This window comes from Schistocerca cancellata, chromosome 9 (assembly GCF_023864275.1).
Source record: "Schistocerca cancellata isolate TAMUIC-IGC-003103 chromosome 9, iqSchCanc2.1, whole genome shotgun sequence".
Classification (NCBI taxonomy): domain Eukaryota; kingdom Metazoa; phylum Arthropoda; class Insecta; order Orthoptera; family Acrididae; genus Schistocerca; species Schistocerca cancellata.
Window position 1 is genome coordinate 412,622,976 of NC_064634.1, and position 18,743 is coordinate 412,641,718.

The following is an 18,743-nucleotide window of genomic DNA, read 5'->3' on the forward strand; positions in this document are numbered from 1 at the left end:
AGATTGAGTAGATGGGAGAGACTGGGTTTGTGTGCAATGAGAGGTGGTTGAGGTTTGCTGGAAAGGTTGTGAAGGGTGAGTGAGTTGCCTTTCCGGAGGTGGGAAACCAGGAGATTGGATAGTTTTTCTCCTTGTGTCTGTATATGTGTGGATGGATATGTGTGTGTGTGCGAGTGTATACCCGTCCTTTTTTCCCCCTAAGGTAAGTCTTTCCGCTCCCGGGACTGGAATGACTCCTTACCCTCTCTCTTAAAACCCACATCCTTTCGTCTTTCCCTCTCCTTCCCTCTTTCCTGATGAGGCAACAGTTTGTTGTGAAAGCTTGAATTTTGTGTATATATCTAAAAAGAAAGATGATGAGACTTACCAAACAAAAGCGCTGGTAGGTCAATAGACATACAAACAAACACGAACATACACACAAAATTCAAGCTTTCGCAACCAACTTATTGGTCTGCTTGTGTCTGTGTATGTGCGGATGGATATGTGTGTGTGTGTGTGTGTGTGTGTGTGTGTGTGTGTGGGCGCGCGAGTGTATACCTGTCCTCTTTTTCCCCCTAAGGTAAGTCTTTCCGCTCCCGGGATTGGAATGACTCCTTACCATCTCCCTTAAAACCCACATCCTTTCGTCTTTCCCTCTCCTTCCCTCTTTCCTGACGATGCAACCATTTGTTGCGAAAGCTTGAATTTTGTGTGTATGTTTGTGTTTGTTTGTGTGTCTATCGACCTGCCAGTGCTTTTGTTTGGTAAGTCTCATCATCTTTGTTTTTAGACTATTTTGTTTATCACACAATTCTTTTTAGATCCTGTATGTACATGAATATGTAAGCAGTTGTAATGAAATATTGCAACATTGCAGTTTTGTTCAGCAATTGCTTGTTATAAGTGAAGTAACTCTCTTGGATGGCACCTTTATTCAGAACTAACTTTAATTGTTGACCACAATTTTGTGTACTACTTAGCAGAAAATTTGAAATTTAAAACTGTCATTTATGGAAAATATGCTGAAATGTATGAGTTCATAATCAGATTTTGAATGAGGGATGAGGGAGTACATTTTTTGTATTAATTTACAGGTAATTCATGTTATACTTTGTGCTTTGTGTTCCTCTATAGCCACGAGTTTCTGACTAATTGCTTCCTATAAAGCTTAAAATTTCCACAGTCCCCTTCGACCACCATTTTGTTTATTAAGGGGAAACTTCTGTGAATTGTTTTGAGATATATTGTCTTTAATTATTCCATGTTTCCTGTGTTCATATTCCAGTTTTTATGCTTGATGGTTAGGTAGCATTCACCATTTCCATACGGTTTAACATATTGAATTCTCACTTCTGTTTGGAGATTTTTAATATCATCTCTGTGTGAACTCAACACTGAATAAATGTGTTTATATATTTTCCTTTCATTGCATTTGTGATGTGAACAATGGCATAATACCTTTGTAGCTTACGATGAGCTTTCTTTTTCTTTCTGTAATGATGCAGGTACCTGAATGTAACAGTTGGTACACCTGATGTTGAAGAAGGTTTCAATATTTCCAAGGGTACAACACCTCATGAGTGCAGGCTACGTGACATGACATATTCAGCTCCAATAACTGTAGATATTGAATATACAAGAGGCAATCAAAGAGTTGTTCGAAATGGGCTCCTCATAGGCAGGTATGGAAATTTTGTGATGTTAAAAAGTTAAGACCAGTGTTGAATGATTTAAGTATAGTTGATATAACACTTGAAAGTTCTAGAATGCAAATAATGGAAAGAATAAAGTTAATTACTCAATGTATGTTTGAGCTTGTCGGATGGTTAACAAGACAGAAAATGTTACATATTTTTTGGATGACATCCATCTTTAGAGATGTTGAACGCAGCACTCTCTCTCTCTCTCTCTCTCTCTCTCTCTCTCTCTCTCTCTCTCTCTCTGTCAGATATGTACAGCCACATTATTCCAACCAATTACATTGTCTCCCCAGGGGCCTCACAGTTCAGATCGTATGTGGCACACACAAGGTCCCAAGCTATTGCTTGCTTCCTAGGCTCCATTTCTTCCTCACTCCTTCCCTGTTGCCCCCTCCTCCTCTATTAGTGTTCTTATTTCTGTTGATCTGGCTGTCCAACTGGTTTCCTGTATTCCTTGCAGTTTTGTTCCTTTTGTCTGTTTTCTTTCATCGTATTTGGTGTTTTTAACCCCCCTTTTGGATTGACCTCCACTACTAAATTTTCTGTCTTTAGTGTGAGCCATTTGGGGAAGAACTCCCTCTTGAGTGTCTAAGGTGTGGATTCTTCCCCCCTCCCCCCCTTCTATACACTCCCCCCCCCCCCCCCCCCCCATAGCCCCCTCTGCCCCATTCGGTCACCAGCACGTGTAGCCAGTTCGTATGGTGCAGTTATGTACCCATCTGTCTGAGCCCCCTGACAACACAGGGATCACACTACTGATACTTGAGCTGTTGCCTCCCCATGTATGCCTTGGAGTGGTTGCTTGTCATCCTGGAGCATTGGAGCTCCTGGCAATGGCTGCTGTACCAGACGGCTCTTTCTGTGGCTGGATGGCACCCACAGGGAGACCCCCTGATTGTAGTGGGTGGTATTACGGTGGATGCCTGGCGCATGAAGTGTGTCAAGCTGCAAAAATCTGTCCATTTTCAAATGGCCATCTGTTTGAGTGGTAATAGAGCATTGAATGCTTCTTTGTATGAATCTGCAGGCTTCCCTTCCCTGGCTACACACTGAGAGGAGGTCCAGGCTTGCCGTCTTGTCTGTACTAGAACAGACACACACACATCTACCATCAGAAAGCTGTCATTTTTTGTGGTGAATATCGAGGACAAGTTGGCAAAGTGGAGTCTCACAGTGAAATATGGTGATCAAAGCTTCTTCTGCAGCCCAGTCTGCAGTTCTTTGTGCTTGTGATCATTTTGATGATGTACCAGTATCTATTACCCCTCACTAGTCTCTGGATATGGCCCAGGGGATGATGTTCCATGGGGGTCTCATCATACAAACTGATGAGGAACTCCAGTCTAAACTGGAGTGATGCGACTTTCATTTTGTTTGACATGTGTAGATGGGTTGTAAAGACAACCACATAGATGCTGGTTCCTTTATTCGTCCCCCAGAGGAGGTCAAGGTTGTGTGTTAACAATGTGATGTGAAGCCGTACATCCCATTACCCATGAGATGATTACGGTGCTTGCATTTTGGACATATGTCTTCCCACCGTATGACGGACCATCTGTGTGTGGTCGTGTTCTGCCATCTATGTGTGTAAATTGTCCTGACTGCCACTCTCCACACTCGCCAGATTTCCCAGCTTACAACAAAGAAAAGAAGGCCCAAGAGTATAAGTCCTTGGATAGTCTTATCTTATGCTGAGGCTCACCAGAAATATGACCAACTCCACCCAGTGTCGATGTCTTGTACTGTTGCCTGTTACATCCTTTCCCTATTCTACCTCTTCCTTCCACCAGTCCTGGCCCCCTCTCTGTCCCCGCGGATCCCACGCTCTCACCTCCAGGCGCCGCTCCCTTCACCAGCCAAAGAAGTGTTCTCCTCCTTCGGCATTTGCTAGTGATGGGGCTTCATTTCTGGGACAGAGTGTATATGACCTGGGCCAACCGGGTAAAACCCGGGAATTTTTTCATCCAGGAGAAAACTGGGAAAAACCCAGGAATTTTTTGGAATTCAGGGAATTTTTCATTGTTTTTGCTTTCAGTGAAATTTTTGTAATTTTGACTGTTAAGAATTGATTCTCTAGCAAAGAATGTTACTGTATCCTGCTACTGGAGAACGATACTGAAGCAATAAAAAATAAATGAGAGGAAAAAAAATAAAACTTTAGTGACAAAGGAAATGCGCCATTTACAACAAAACACCTTGCACGCATATACGTCTACAAACAGCAAAAATATGTCAAAGGCCTTTGGGTGAAGACTATGTAATACTTCGTAACAATAAACTGCTTTTTATGAGTGTGATGTCACAACTGTTTACATTAGGTTCATTTGACCTGTTGCCCGCGGGCTCATGTGCATGCACAGTTGACTCACGTATGAGCAGTACCCTCTCCCGCTTCCCGCTGCTTGAAGTATGGCTGTTAGCTGTATCGGCAGTAGTAGCAAGCACCCAGATGCTAATAAGGAAACATTTTCTCATGGGCCCTAGCTGCCAGATTTGCGCATGCGCAGAGTTGTGTTGGGCAGGATGTTAGTCTCCAACTGTCCCCTGTTTGCATTAACTGATTTTGCTGTTTCCTCTTCGTTTACAGCTCCTGCGTCAAATGAAAACAAAATGGATTTTTGTGGCTGGGAATGGATTCCTGCAGCCAGGAGCTAGCAAGTGAATTATAATAAATTTGCATAATTATGCAGGTCAAAAATAAATTATTAGTTTCAGTTTTCTGATTTTATTTTATTTCCAGGTAATTAGCTGTCAAGCATTAATTGCCTTGCAGAACAATGAGGTTATTTTTGGTCAGTTTGCTAAAGAAATTTGGCTTTTGCTGAGGCAATCAGTTTATTTGAAACGAAGTGTTTCGTTCCACAGTATTGGCTAGTTCCAACTATTTGCTGAATTTCAAGTGCACATTTTCATCTTCTGCCATGTATGGCATTACACCATAATAAAGAACCAAATATGAGATACTGCAGTTCTGGTACTCGAAGAAAATTTACATCCCAAAAACCACACTGAAAAGTTTAATGTCGGGTGGTATGTGCTTCATCATAAAACTGGAAAAAATCAGTGCGCACTTCAAGCTGAATTATGCATTTCAGTATGGTTTATGAAATTCTGATGCTCTTGGAGCATCCTCTGATGTCCTGTTTCTTTTATGGCGTAATGTAAGCTCACTTAGTGCTTTATACATACGAACTTGCAGGCTTCCTACACCATTGCAGCTGCACACACACAATAACACCTGTTTTCTGGCAACTGCTGAAGCAAACCTATTTCTAACAGTCTTGGGATAGTATTGTGAATGATGGTTCGAAAAGTGTTACTTTCAAAGTAAATTTCTTTATACGCAAGTTGAATTATGTTACATGTGAAAAAGTGGGATGAATTTCTTAAATCACAGAGCATTTAAAGCTGAACACTTTGAGGACCAGCCACTTACAAGAATTTTGAGCACAGAAGACCAGACATTTATGTTGTTATTTTAAATTTGTAATGTATCTTAAAGTATAACACATGGAAAGAAAAAGATCAATATTACATGTGAAAGCTTAGCTTTTCTTGTAGCTTATTAATCTTAGAGACTGATATGTGTGTGAAAGCTTATCTTTTCTTGTAGCTATAGCATGTATATTAATGTAAACCATTAACTTTTCCTCTTTGTGTGTTTGCACTATGTAATAGTGATCTTGCTATTGGCTGACGGTAAAACGTGTCCTATGCTCTGAATATCTGCTGTCATCGGCTGGCAAGATCATGTGGCATGAGGTATGACTGGCTTACAAAAGGACATCGCAATCTCGATTTCAACGCTCCAGAAACTAACGTGCTGTGTTCAGTGCAATTCGAATTTATAGTTTCGTAATATGAAAATATGCAGCGTATATGTTGTTGCACATCAAAAGTCATTCCAAAACTTCTCTCCCCCATTTCTTCTTCTTCTTCTTTCTTTTTTTTAAAAACCTGGGAAGTTCTATGCCAGTGTATAAAAAGTTAACCATTCGAAGGATTGATAAGTTTCACAGTTCCAAAGTAAAAATCTACCGAAAACCTACTGTCGCATAGCACGGAAAAAGTGTATTTTCACGTGGGAAAAAGTATATTTTTTAAATGGGATTCCAGGAAAAATTGGGAATCTTTTTTCATTGTCCACGTATACATCCTGGGTAATCCTTCCCCTGGTGTCTCTTGGGCCAGACGCCTGCTACCACTCGGCCACTGGATGTGGGCTCCAAGGTCATCAAGGTCATCTGCTCTCTTTCAGTTCCGGATCTTGCAGACGTCTGCTGTCCCTCTGTGCCCTGCCCTCCTCAGCCTCTGAAAGAGAGGAATAAGAAGTCCCAGGACAATTCACCACAGTGCCCCCGGAGCTACCATCTCTCCCTTCGCAACATGAGTCTGACATATTATTTATGGATGTCACCCCATCCTTATCAGTGACAACCACTGACCCAATGGCATGACCTCCCTTTGTCCTCTTTGTCTACTCTGGACTCCCACCACACAATAATCCAGTGGATTTGCAATGAATATTACTGTCACCTACCGGAAATACAACAACTTGTTTCCTCCTATTGTGCATTCTGTCTTGCTCTTCAAGAAACGCACTTCCATGATGAACTACTCTCCAAAGTTACATGGTTGTTTGGCATTCTGTCAGAACCATTCCGACCCCAAGATAGCATCTGGAAGGAACTGCACTTCGTTTCACTCTGATGAAATTAGTGACTGGATCCCCCTTCTTACCAACATGAAAGCAGTAGTGGTACGAGTGTGAACGATCCCAGCAATCATCATTTACCATGTCTACCTCCCTCCATGTAGGCCACTTCCTTATGGTGAACTGCCTACCTTAATACAGCAACTCCTGCCCCCATGTGTCCTCCTCGGAGACTTTAATGCTCCCCACACCCAGTGGAGGGTAGTGGTCTTCTAATTGACCAACTTATTACACACTTTGATTTGTATGTCCTCAGTGACGGTTCCCCTATGTACTTCGGTGCCACTCATGACACCTTTTCTGCTATTGATCTCATGATGCCTTACCCTGCTCTCATAGTTTCCCTACATTGTTCACCCATGACGATCTTTGTGACAGCGACTACTTTTCAGTGATTGTATCCTTCCCCTGCCACTGCTAGGCAGAGAGACAGGCATTCTGCAGGGTCAATTATACATGTCTGCTACATCTCTGACATCGTTCTTCATGTTGCTGGCACTGCTGTCCCCCTATTCACAGACCCCCTCGTCATCGACTGGTACTGTGGTGGACCAAGGACGTAGATGGACGTTGCAGTGATTTAAATGATGCCCTCTAAAGACCAACTTTATTGTTTTTAAGCATTTGCATACTAAGGCTCGCTACCTTATTAAGCAGAGTAAAAAGGAATGCTGGGAGCAGTAGGTTTCCTCCCTGGGGATGTATACCTATTCATCGCAGGTTTGGTCCAAGGTCCATAGTCTTCTGGGCTGGCAGCAACAATCAATTGTCCTGGGTCTTATCTTACAGGGTGCTCTGGGCACTGTGATCTATCGATCCTTGACACACTATGGGACAGCATCAACATCCTCTTCCTATCGTGCTACCTTTCTCTGGCAGAAACAAGGAGTTGAAGAAATCCCCTCTCTTTCTTAACCCCCACCAAACTGAAGCCTATAAGAACGCTTCACTGAATGGGAATTTTTGCAGGCTCTACCTCTTCACATGACATGAGATGACCCAACACTTGGACATTACCCAGAGACAACATCTAGTCAGGCCCTTCAATGTATTTGACTCATGGGTGCCTTCCCCTCGCAATGCCAAGACAGCATAGCTATTCTCATCCTTAAGCCTGGGATGAAACCAAATGTCTCTCAACAGCTGCCAAGTGATTAGCCTGAGCAACATACTTTTTAAACTGCTCAAGAGGATGATTATTTTCCGATTACTTTGGATATTCGAATCATGGGGCCTTTTGTCTCCTTATCAATGTCGCTTCTGGGAAGGACAATCTACATCTGACCATTTACTCAGATAGGAAACAGCAATGCGACAAGCTTTTACTGACTGCTGATGCCTTGTCGCAGTCTACTTTGACGTGCATAAGACATATGACATGGCTTGGCACTATTGCGTTTTAGTTACCCTCCATAACTGGGGCATCCGCGGGCCCCTTCCAATTTTTTTACTTGAGTTTTTATCCCACCTGCTCTACCCTGTTAGAACTGGTACTTCACTCAGCACCCCTTGGATTCAGGAGAACGATATCCCATAGGGTTCTGTGCTAAGTGTTGCACTCATCCTCATCCTCATCACCATCAAAGAGCTTGTAACCTCTGTTGGGCTTCTGGTTGCCCCTGTGTTGTATGTTGATGAGTTTTGCATCCGATGCAACTCCCACTTGGTAGCATCTGCTGAATGCAAGCTCCAAGGCACCATCAAACAGACCTCCGTGTGGGCCCTTTCCCAAGGCTTTCAGTTTTCATCCTCCAAAATGCGTGTTATGCACTTTTCCTGTTGATCCATAATACATCCCACCCAGAACTTTATTTATATGGATATACTCATATGAATATGGTGTCTGTTCTTTCGGACATGTCCGAAAGAACAGAATCATATCCATATAAGTATATCGTTCTGGCAATACCGGCCATGACCTCCTTCTTCTGTGCGGATGCACACACATTCCCCAAACTATTACGGGACTTGGTAAGAATGTCTTCCACAAGTAATGAGTATGTTGGGGTGGGACACTATGAATGTAGTGTGTGGACATACAAGGTGAGAATGTGGGTTTTGCGGGAGGCATGCACGAGATAGTCCCTGCAGTCGTGCTATCCTCTATGTCCTCGGTGGCTCAGATGGATAGAGCATCTGCCATGTAAGCAGGAGATCCCAGGTTCGAGTCCCAGTCGGGGCACACATTTTCACCTGTTCCCGTTGATATAATTCTAATTTCGTTTAGAACTTTATTTAGCCAACCAGTGTCTAGATGTTGTAGCACAGTACCATTTCTTGTACCTTCTTTTTGATAAAAAGCTGATGCGGTTGCCCCATATTCACCACCTGAAGACTACTTGCATGTGGAAGCTTAATGCTCTCTGCCTCCTGGCCCACACATCTTGGGGTACAGACCGTGCTACTCTTCTCCATCTTTACACACTCTGGTTTTGTCCAGATTAGGTTGTGGATGTCAGGTTTATGCCCCCGTGGCTCCTTCCACTCTGAAACAACTAGACCCTGTTCATCATTATGGGGTGTGTCTGGCTACTGGTGCCTTTTGCTCTAGACCCATTGACAGTCTCTTCTGAGAACTGGGGATTCCTCCTCTGCAAATATGATGAAACCAACTCCTAGTTTCTTATGCAATCACCATTTCACAATTCCCTGACCATCCCGTGTACCACATCCTCTTTGCAAACAATGTCTCCCTCCTGATTCCTGTCCATGGATGAGAATGCCGCTTGCAATGTGTCTCACTTCCCTCTGTCAGGATCTCCATCTCAAGTTACTGAAAAGTGCTCCACGTAGTTCCTCCTGCACCCCACCTTGGAAGGTGACATTGGGTAAATGAAGCACTAACTGAAGTGCAAAGTATAATGAAGACACCAGTTGTAATCTGAAAAAAAGCCATTGTTCCTACCTTTAACTCATCCCAAATGTACTCTGTTGTGTCATCCTCTCAAGCTGTGTTACTTAAGGGAGTGGGAAGGGCAGAGGAAGCTTGAAAGAGTAATTATTTGCCACCTTACCTGGTTTGGTCATACCAATATTCGAGAAAGATAGTAGGAGTAATCCAATAATTACAGGTCCATATCATTAATGTTTATATGCAGCAGGCTTTTGGAATGTATATTGTTTGAAGATTATGAATTACCTCGAAGAGAGCAGCCTATTGACACACAGTCAACATGGATTTAGAAAACATCGTTCTTATAAAATGCAACTAGCTCTTTACTCACACGAAGTGTTGTGTGTTATTGAGAAGGGAATTCAGATTGATTCCGTATTTCTAGATTCCCAGAAGGCTTTCGTCACTGTACCACACAAGTGGCTTGTAGTGGAATTGCGTGCTTATGGAATATTGTCTCAGTTATATGACTGGATTCGTGATTTTCTGTCAGAGAGGTCACAGTTTGTGGAAACTGACAGAAAGTCATTGAGTAAAACAGAAGTTATTTCTGGTGTTCCTCAAGGTAGTGTTTATAGGCCCTGTGCAGTTCCTTATCAATATAAACTATTGAGGAGACAATCTGTGCAGCCGTCTTGGGTTGTGTGCAGATGATGCTGTTGTTTATTGTCTAATAAAGTCATCAGAAGACTGAAACAAATTGCAAAATGATTTAGAACAGATACTTGTATGGTTCAAAAATTGGCAATTGGTCCTAAATAATGAAAAGTGTAAGGTCATTCTCCTGAGTGCTAGAAGGAATCCATTGAGCTTCGGTTGCATGATAAATCAGTAAAATCTAAAGGTCATAAATTCAACAAAATACCTAGGTATTATAATTACAGACAACTTAAATTGGAAATAACACACAGAAAATGTTGCGAGGAAGGCAAACCAAAGACAGCAATTTATTCAGAGAAAACTTAGAAAATGTAACCGAAAGATATAGGTGTTCATTTTTTCTAGGTTCAGTGAACCCTCTCCTGGCACTTAAATGTGATTTGCAGAGTATCGATGTAAATGTGGATGTAAGTATCAGATTGGCAGTTTTCAGTAGCTTCAGCAGTTGCTACTCTACTATGAATATGCATAACTTGAACACGCTGGAGATAGCTATACAATAGGCATATTTGCTGAAGCTACATCTGATAGGTGTGTTTTCTGATCTGATCTGCAGCAGTATGTATCTCCTAGGAATCAGTGTCAGCACAATATAAATGAAGCTTCATGAGGCGACTATCCATCCTAATGTGATCCTTTCTTGCAGATACACTTACTGATTATTTTATGTAAAAAATAGTCCTCAAAGGGAGTATTTTAAGCCTGATATTCATCTGACATCGATGAATCCCTTAATAATTTGAGAAAAATATAACCTTTGTAAAATTACAAGTAATAGACATCAAAGATATGAAGCAGAGCTTGCATAAACTCCTCTCGAAGACCAGTTTAATTTCAATTGTGACACTGTGCATAAAATGTCATAACTATGGTAATGTATTTGATAGTATTTAGGGTGCACATCTATAATAGTACATCTTAATGCTTGCGTCCTTGGCACATTCTGTGTAGATTATGCAGAGCTAAAAAGATTCAGCGCTTCCATTCTCATAGTGTTTTGCGAGCAGTGTGGCAAATGTAATCACCAAATACAGATTTACAGATTAACCGTTGCATTTTCCAACACTTGTAGAGATAATGGAAACAACAAGATGTTCTGTTCTTATGCTGTATGCCTGAAATAGAGGAAATGTTCTAGCAAATAAAGAAAGTATTCGTGATGGACATCTTGTCACAAATTCATGTTCCTCTACATGCTGTTGCCTTTTTTAGAGTAAAAAAATTATATTGATGAGGGAATAATGGACAGGAAGCAAGGTTATTAAAGCCTTTGACTCAACTGAGGAAAACCTCCTTTTTCACTTGTTTAGGGGAAAGAAAATGGCATTAATCAAACTTTGCATATATTAGAAGTGTAGTGAGTGTTTTGGTGTAGTGTGCTGCTATCAGTATCAACATTTTAACAGCTTACTTTTTACGCTATTGCATAAGCTCAGTTTTTAATATTTGCTAGTGACCTCAGTTCTATTTCAAGTTATGAAGTAATCAGTGTGGAAATTATTGAGAAGTAGAGTTTATTGCATATCCCCTGGGCTCCCTGTGGTCAGCTAGGTGCTCTATTTCATTATTTTTTAATTATTTTAACAGACTTTTACACAGTAATATGACCCAATAATATGACTTCTACATGTTATTTTTTGTCAAATGTGAATCAGTGCCAAAATTAAAACTCTGTGTTTATTTTAAACTGTGGGTCTCTAATACTCTTCCACCACAATTACTGCTAAGCCACTTCAGTGCATTCCTTCACATCAATCCTGTTGCACAGTCTACAGTTCATTGCTATCTATCCTATGTATTTTCCTGATGATAATCCTCATTTGTTTTCTACATATATTTTCTTTCCTGTGCTTGAACATTAGATCATTGTTGTTGATAGTGCAGGTATTTCAGCTAGAGCTAGAGCAGTTGTATAGCACTTATTCTTTTGTCTTTGTATCTGAAGTCTATTTTCTTTACAAACATTGTTAAATATGGTGACAAATATTTTCCTTAAATTTTTAATAATGTTGTGCAAAATAATTAAAATAATAGTACTCCATTTCAGGATGCCAATTATGCTTCGCAGCTCTAACTGTGTTCTCACTGGGAAAAGTCAGGCAGAACTGGCCAAGATGAATGAGTGTCCACTTGACCCAGGTGGTTATTTCATTGTCAGAGGACAAGAGAAAGTGAGTGATTATCTACAAGGGAAACATTATACATAAGTCTTAAGTCAGCAAATGTAAAAATACGAGTATTCTGGTTTGCTTGCTTCTAAAGATGGTGTATCTTCTTTTTGCACTTACAGTCTTGTTCTCGTTTGGAAGGTATGGTCTCTCTCTCTCACTGACTGACTCTCTCTCTCTCTCTCTCTCTCTCTCTCTCTCTCTCTCTCTCTCTCTCTCTGTGTGTGTGTGTGTGTGTGTGTGTGTGTGTGTGTGTGTGTCATTATCCTCTTCATTTTCTCTCATTATTTCCTTATTTCAAATTCATGCTGCAGACTTCCCTATGGTGCCATGCTTACTACCTTCAGACATTTAATAAAAACAGACTTATGATATGTCACTGAATAAAATAGTGAACAAGTGTACTGATGTCAAAAATATAAGTGTTCAGAGAGGAAAGTGTGATTTTAAGTTCAACCAGTGCTGGTATTTACACTCTCACTGTTCCTCTCCATAGTCATTCATTGTACTTAACACTAAGAGTAGAATTCTTAATTTATCTTAAACATTTTGTGTTAACAAATATCTCAGACCTTACACTGTGAAAACCATACCTTGGTCATGTATAAACCATTCTGCTTATGAATATGCCCAAGAATCTTTTTAAACTTTACAAATGATTTGTTTTGTACATTGAGCGCATCAAAAAGACTTTGAGGTTTCTATTTAATGTATGTTTTAAGCATAGTTTTGAGAACAATTCAACATAGAATGATAGAACAAAGGTGCCCGTTTAGTTGCCTGCATGCTTATAAACTAGTTCCTCAAATTTATGCTTGAAGTTTTTGTAGCAAACATGACTTCTGAAGAGAAAGCAGTCTTTGTTTTGCAGTTTGCAGACAGTGAAATCACAGAATGTCTTTAACCCTCAAGTAGGCATGCCAGTTTTCATAACACAAGTAGGTTCATGGTGTACTTTATACACGTGTAATGAATAGCTGTCTTTATGTGACCAAGGTAAACATGTATGAGCAAAATCACAGTTTAATCATAGTTTAATTAAACAATGACAAAACAAATGTATAGTATGTGAGCTAAATCACTGTTTAAATAAAGAATAATAAAATAAACTTCCATTGTATCACTCTGTTGCTGTGTACAAGTGTTACATCACAGTAATGACCCACTCGGAACATTAAAGAGTGCAGTTGCTTCAGATCCTCAGCCAAATTTTTATGTGATTACTAATTATCCTGTAGACAACTGGGACCATGCTGCTATCTCGTAATCCTTGGCATTTTCTTGCACAGATCGTATATGTTTTTCCATCCAGTTCACTGACTGTTGTGTATTACTGTTGCTCATTTGGATGTATGAAACCCCAATTTACCACTGTGTTAGCTAAAGCAATAAAGAAGGAATAGGTATGGGCTCAAAATTGTAAAACAACAGTGGAATGGTACAAGGCAATGTTATATGTGGCTGGCTCACTTTATGCATAGCGTGCCTGCTTGAGGGTCTGAACTGAATGTTTGACTTGCAACTGTCTTTTCTGGAGACTCAGTAAATTAGTTCGTAGGATGAGCAGCTCCAATTATGGTTGTGTAGAGAGTTTTATGAAAATGCTTGCAAGTGTGTCATCATTTACAGCCTTTACAAACTCTGTTACTAATAAACTACAGTTGGTGTCAATTTTGTAGACAAAATTTTAATGCTTGAAGAAGACTTTTGTATATGTTATCTTTAGTGACAAATCAACATTTATCTCAGCTGAAGGGTGGGCATGCCAAAGGTATGGTTGGTCAGAAACTTGCTGAGAGATATTGCAAAGGGAACGAGACATCTCAACATTGAATGTCGTTGTTGTGTTTTTCTTTTGTACTGAAGCAAGTGTGGCAGCAGTTGATATTCTTGATATCATACAATTTTAGTTCTTTCCTCAATTGTGAAATTTTTGAGAACAGAAATAGATGGTTTGGAATTAGAAATAGTGGGTTTTACTGAACTCTTGTACCAGGAAGAAATGGATGAGTACAGGCTTATCAACACAAAATCAAATATGGCTAATACAGGAGTATATATAATAACCAACAAGAAAACAGGACTACAGGTGAACTACATGAACAGCATAGTAAATGGATTATCATAGCCGAGATAAACACGAAACCATGGTCCAGCACAATAGTACAAGTATATATGTCTGCTAGGTGTCCGCACAATAGAGAGACTGAAGAAATTGTGATGAGGCAAATAAACTATTCAGTACATTAAGGGAAACTTAATTGTAATGGGAAATCAATTGTAATGGAAATCAGTAGTTGGTGCAAGAAGAGAACAAAGACAGTAGAAGAATCTGCACTAGAAAAACAATGAAAGAGGAAATTTCCCGATGTAATCTGGCACATAACACAGTTTAATCATTGCAGACAACTGGGACTTGGAGACACTAGATGGATTCTGATGGATTACAAGATGGTAAGATAAGAATTTAGAAACCAAGTTTTAACCCACAAAATATTGCAAGTAGCCCGCTCATAATTTATTGGTTATGAACTGCAGAGTACAGTTATATACATATATTCAAAAGCCTAGTGAGATAAGGAGATGGTTTCTAGAAAAGCAGAAACAACCAGAGAGTGTTGAGAATTTCAGACTGTGCATTAGGTGAAACTAAGCGAAACGGGATAGAAGAAGAATGAACAGCCGTGAAAGACATAGTAATGCCAGCAGAAGGAAACCTAGTCAAAAAGCAACACCCAGCAGAAATTAGTGGATAACACAGGAGATATTCAGTTTGATTAATGAAAACAATAAAAAGAAACAGGCAAAGTGACAAACTAGGACTGGGAGAGAAGAAATGCAAATCTGTAGACCATTACCGAATAAAGACATTCCCTCAGAATTAATAAAATCCTTGGGATAATCATCCTTGGGATAACACTGTTCCTTATGGTATGCAGGATCCTACAGATTTTAGGAACAACTTAATAATTGCAGTAACAAAAAAGGCAAGTGCTGACGGATGTGTATATTATCAAACCATAAGTTTGATAAGTCATGACTGTAAAATACAACTGGAGGACAGAAGACCAGAAGAAGAAAGGTCAGTTTGAGTTCCAGGGAATTGTGGGAACACGCAAAGCAACACTGATGCTATACATTCTTTTAGACACCAGGTTTATGAAAAGAAAGGCCACATTTATGGAATTAGTAATTTAGAGACAGCTTTCAGAATCCTGAAGTTACTGGGGATAATATACAGGCAGTGGAAGATTATCTACAGCTTTTACAGATACCAGACAGTGTTTGAGTAAAAGTGCATGAAAGGGAAGCAGTAATTGAGAAGGGAGGGGGAAAGAGTTGTAGTATATCCATGTTATACAATCCTTATATTGAGCACGTAGTAAAGAAAGAAAACCAAAGATAAGCCTAGAAATGGAATTAAAGTTCAGTGAGGGGAGGGGGGGGGGGGGGGGGGAGAAGACGGTTTGCCATTTGACATTGGAATTCTATAAGAGACAGCAAGATAGTTGGAATATTAGTTGAATGGGGTATACAGTATCTTGGAAAGATGTTATAAGATAATATTCAGCAAGGTTTATGGAATAATATAGTGAAATCACGTGGTGATGAGAGATGCTGATGCTGAAAGTAGTACACAAATTTTACGATTTTAGTACCAAAATAACTGATAATGACGGTATTTAATATGGCATCAAATGCCGACTTGCAATAAGAAGAAAAACTTTTCTGCAAAAGAGAGATACAGCGTATTTCAAAAAGATGTAAAGTGCTAAGTGACTATCCCAGAACTTGGCATAAATTGCAGGTCGCCTCCCTAATGACTTCCAAGGCCAACAAATATGAGGTTTATTCAAATGAAACCTGGCCAGTGCATGTACCTTTGCCTTAAACATAAGGTGGCACCACATAACTGCGGCTATGGTGCTGCCATCTATTGGTAGACAGACTGATGCATGCGTAGGTAGTCACACAAGTTATCATCCACTACCGAACGTGCAGGCGAGTAAGCAGGAACAGTGAGGAGTAATTTGAGTTTTGGCAGCGGAGGGAGTTGGAGGCCGTGAAATTGTATCGCAGGATGAAGGCTCTGTATGGTGGGTACATTCTGAGTTGTTAAAGTGTTGTGGAATGGCGCAAACGGTTCCTTTAGGGTCGCGAGTCACTGGAAGGCGATGCTTGTCCTGGACAGGCTCAGCATGTCATCACACCAGAAATGGTTGTGGAAGTGAATGCTTTAGTCTTGGAAAACTGCAGAATCACCGTGGACGAGATCCATCAGTTAGTCGGTATTAGCGTGGGCACTGCTCACACCATAATGCATCAACACTTGAACTTTCGAAAAATCTGTGCGCAATGGGTTCCTCATCAACTGATCACCGAACAGCGCAATACTTGAATGGCACTGTCTCTGAGTCATCTGCAATTATGAGGAGGAATATGGCTTTCTTGCGTATTGTCACAGGTGATGAAAGATGGTGGAACAGTGTTGAACCGGAAAGCAAGCGTCAGAGCGAGCAGTGGAAATATGCAACTGCATCACCTCCAAAGAAATCAAAGGCTGTGCGCACCAGTTCTGGTAAGGTCATGATGTTCTTTTTTAACCACAAGGGCCTACTGCTTGTCGAGTTCCTGGAATGGGAAAGAACCGTCAATGCCCAGCATTATCAAGCCACTTTATGGAACCTTAGACGAGCCATCAAGTCGAAATGCCGAGGCATGTTGTCCAGTGGCTTTATCCTCCTGCATGATAATGCCCGCCCACACACGGCCAATGCGGTGAAGACGACATTGCAGCAATTTCGGTGGGATACAATGGAACATCCACCATACAGTCCTGATGTTTCACCGTGTGACTTTCATGTGTTTTGACCTCTAAAACAAGCTATTTGAGGACATCAATTTGCAATGGATGATGAAGTGTGTGACGGGGTCTAGGCCTGGATCCGACAGCAGCCAACTAGCTTCTTCAAGGATGGAACCGACCGGCTAGTGTCACAATGGGATAAATGTGTCAACAGTTTTGGTGACTATTTTTTAGTATGTGTACTGCATATAACTACATTTTTGTGTTAATAAAATCATTATTGTTACTTTACACTACTAACTGGGTTTCATTTGAATGCCCCTTATATTTGATTTTAAATATTTCACATAATTAATTACTGAATTTACAAATTTCAAATGCTGTCATAATCTGCTCATACAGAGGTGTAATCTTATGTTAAAAGTTTAACACCATATAACAATTCTTACAGCTACAAACTGTATGTTGGCTTTGAGGCAGCACTGAGCGAGGTGGCACAGTAATTAATTAGCACACTGGACTCGCATTCAGGAGGGTGATGGTTCAAAGTTGCATCCGGCCATCCAGATTTAGGTTTTCTGTGATTTCCCTAAATTGCTTCAGGCAAATGCTGGGATGGTTCCTTCAAAAGGACTTGGGCAGTTTCCTTTCCCAACCTTAAAACAATCTGAGCTTGTGCTCTGTCTCTAATGGCCTTGATGTTGACAGGACATTAAACTCGTTCTTCCTTCCTTCCTTCCTTCCTTCCTTCCTTCCTTCCTTCAAGGCACACTCATACTTGGGCTATATTAATCCACTATTTGAGAATTAGAGCACTTAGTGTTGTCCAACAAACTTCAAACATAATGTCAAATGTTTATGAAACTTTTTCTTGCAGATTCTCCCCACAAAGTGATGACAGAAAAAAAAGTTATTCATTTACTGCATTTGTACTGTTCATACGGCATACCTAACATTACTACCAACTCTAATCGCAGCGCAGTTTACAGATGATATCCACATATACCATTAAATGTGCCTTCAAAATCATAAGGTTGTATGACCCACAGTGTCATAGATATGATGTCATAAACTTTGAGGTGCATGAAAAACTTTTTTTTCTTAAAATGGAACACGAATTACCCCCCATGAAACATGACTTGCTGTTGGTGGAGAGGCTTGCGTGCCTCAGCAATACAGATAGCCGTACAGTAGGTGTAACCACAACGGAGGGGTGTCTGTTGAGAGGCCAGACAAATGTGTGGTTCCTGAAGAGGGGCAGCAGCCTTTTCAGTAGTTGCAGGGGCAACCGTCTGGATGATTGACTGATCTGGCCTTGTAACACTAACCAAAACGGCCTTGCTGTCCTGGTACTGTGAATGGCTGAAAGCAACGGGAAACTACAGCCGTAATATGTCCCGAGGGCATGCAACTTTACTGTATGGTTAAATGATGAAGGCGCCCTCTTGGGTAAAATATTCCGGAGGTAAAATAGTCCCCCATTCGGATCTCCGGGCGGGAACTACTCAGGAGGACGTCGTTATCAGGAAAAAGAAAACAGGCGTTCTACGGATTGGAGCGTGGAATGTCAGATCCCTTAATCAGGCAGGTAGGTTAGAAAATTTAAAAAGGGAAATGGATAGGTTAAAGTTAGATATAGTGGGAATTAGTGAAGTTCGGTGGGAGGAGGAACAAGACTTCTGGTCAGGTAATAGTAATGAGCGTATGGCATTGGTGGCCGGGAGACCCCTCGCGGGGCGGTCTGGCTGCCACTCCACAAGTTTTTTAACATGACTACGGTGACTTGCGAGTGAATGAGGATGAAATGATGATGAAAGGA

General features: G+C 40.7%; 1 protein-coding gene across 2 annotated transcripts in view; it reads left to right on the forward strand.

The window, feature by feature from the left end:
• The window catches only part of LOC126100625 (DNA-directed RNA polymerase III subunit RPC2), a 178,484-nt gene that overhangs the window by 30,736 nt on the left and 129,005 nt on the right, over positions 1–18,743 (forward strand). For both annotated transcript variants that reach the window (XM_049911251.1, XM_049911252.1), the window contains exons 3-4: positions 1,488–1,664; positions 11,997–12,120. In XM_049911251.1, the coding sequence (XP_049767208.1) occupies positions 1,488–1,664; positions 11,997–12,120 (301 nt within the window). The remainder of the gene's footprint in view (positions 1–1,487; positions 1,665–11,996; positions 12,121–18,743) is intronic.